The 2,514-nt window shown below is 31.7% G+C and overlaps 1 protein-coding gene across 1 annotated transcript in view; it reads left to right on the forward strand.

Annotated features, from left to right (window-relative positions):
* LOC128248688 (uncharacterized) overlaps window positions 1-2,514 on the forward strand; it is a 181,401-nt gene that overhangs the window by 162,109 nt on the left and 16,778 nt on the right. Inside the window, exon 2 of the mRNA XM_052970374.1 lies at window positions 969-1,031. Coding sequence (XP_052826334.1) covers window positions 969-1,031 — 63 coding nt within the window. The remainder of the gene's footprint in view (window positions 1-968; window positions 1,032-2,514) is intronic.

Genomic DNA, 2,514 nt, shown 5'->3' on the forward strand with positions numbered 1-2,514 from the left:
ATATATATGTATATATATATGTGTGTGTGTGTGTGTGTGTGTGTGTGTGTGTGTGTGTGTGTGTGTGTGTAAACATATCTATATAACATATAAATACATAAATATATGCATGTATGTATATACACATGCATACTTACGCACATATATACACACTCATATAGATAGATAGATAGATAGATAGATAGATAGATAGATAGATAGATAGATAGATAGATAGATAGATAGATAGATAGATAGATATAAAATCTTAGTTAAAACGTTATAAAAGCATTTTATAGATATATAATGGAAATACATTCATAATATATGAAATAGTTTTTTCACGGACACACGCTCTAGCATACGCAACACAGAAATAACCCACGTGATGGTCAGCAACGGATATCAAAACGTGGAAACATTAACAGAATAACCACTTATGCACATATCCGATTATCTATGGTATTTTACACCGGAAACGATCGTTGAAATATAGAGAAACCTCTTAAAGTATATCTGCTTATAAAATAAAATGCACAAGTCTTTACATCTTACCTCAGCTCTTTGCTAATACGCTTTTCACAAGGAAAATGTTTTCTACACATTTATGAATTATTTATGCGATATTTGTCTCAGTGATCTTTAGAAGGTACATTACTCTCTGTTAATTACAAATTAGCTTTCTTATATTACAGAAACATTTATATTTTATCTGAGTTCATCACTAAAATACTTTACGCAATAAAAAGTATTTTAGACCACTTAAAATATTTTGTAATGTTAAATTCTATATTTCTCTATTTGCGTTCATAAATATTTTTTTTTCGGCCTTGAACCTTTTAACTTTCAGCTGATAACAGCAAATTCCATGATATCATTTGTTTAATGTTATGGTTTATATCATTTGTTTAATGTTATGGTTTATATCAACGCTGTAGTATATTCTATGATGCGAAAAATCTTATTATTTTCTTCGAATCTTTTTATAGGATAAACTGCTGTCGAAAATTGACGAACGGGACCTAGAGACAGCTATTAAAGAAGAAGAAGAAGTAAGTATTTGAAATACAATAATTCCAGAGCATGAATGAAGTATTTATCTGTTGTTTTTATTTTATTTACTCATGCATATTTCTTTCGATTCTAAATGGCGCGTTATTATTGAGATTAACCACCACCAGCCCCACCATCAGCAAAACCCATCAACAAAACCCATCAGCCGAGTTGTCTTTCACTGATTTTCAGAAAACATGGAAATATTCAACATGTATCATGTATTCATATCTGGTGAAAAATTATAAATGAAAGTCCTTACGCGAACATGCAACTTGCCAGAAATTGAAGCCAATTCTTCTTTAACTTAAAAGCTTTGCTGTATTGAATAGAGAAAGACGTATTCGAGAAGGTAGTTCTAAATGTACACATCTTTTACGTTTAGTGCTTGTTTTTCCATCCCATCAGATATTTCCCACGTCACTGACGTACTCAGAGAACAGTACTAAGAAATTTAAAGTCTTCGGTCCTCTAAACACGCCAAAACTGCGCTTGTAGACTGGTCTCTATTGCTGATGAGATTTCCATGTTTCTTCGTTTTGTGTTATTTATCTGTTAATGGTATCCAGATATCGTTGTTAGATAGACAGACAGACAAGTAGATATATATATATATATATAAATATATATATATATATATATACAGAGAGAGAGAGAGAGAGAGATTTATCGAAGTAGGCTTGTTAAACGTCAAGAGCTAAATGAATATGGAAAAGAAATGAAAAAATTTGTATGGTTTGACACTGAGGAAGTGAATGTGGGTGAGATATAAACAGATACTAAGAGGTAAGATAAACAGTGGGAGAAAGAAAGAAGGAGAACAAGAGAGAGAAGAAGGCAGAGATGGGTATGCATAAACACAGAGACTCCTACACCACACAAATTGCAAATATATTTAGATATGGAAGATTTTTTTTTAAATCATTGTGGGTAATATAAAGATTTTTGAATTTAATGTTTAGCTGCTTTTATTTCTGTCTTAGTGTTTCCTTTACACGGGAAATAAAATTAGTGGTTATAAATAATGAATAAGTTTCTAAATAGTGACATGAAAACCGAGAGAAAGAGGGGGTTCGTTTGATAGGTATGTAGGTAATTATGTACGAAGATAGGTAGAGATGGAGGCAGGCTAATGGAAGGGCATGGAGACATAGAGACGGGCATGTACGAGTTCGTGCGAATGTGTGCGAAGATATTTGTGCATGCATGTATTTATGTGTATATATATATATATCCATGCTCCTGGAATAAATGGAAAGAATTGTACAAAGCTGGGACGAAGCATCTTAGGTTGAAAAAAAAACACAGCAGATGGTTTTTTGAAAAAAATCTGATGGATAGATAGATACAGAGAGACGTGAGGGAGAGAGTGAAAGAGATGTGTATATATACATATGTGTGTGTATGTGTTTGTACACTTACACACAAGCTAATCAAAGTAGTGATATATATATGTGTATATATATATATATATATATATAT

This window comes from Octopus bimaculoides, chromosome 9, assembly GCF_001194135.2.
Source record: "Octopus bimaculoides isolate UCB-OBI-ISO-001 chromosome 9, ASM119413v2, whole genome shotgun sequence".
Classification (NCBI taxonomy): Eukaryota; Metazoa; Mollusca; class Cephalopoda; order Octopoda; family Octopodidae; genus Octopus; species Octopus bimaculoides.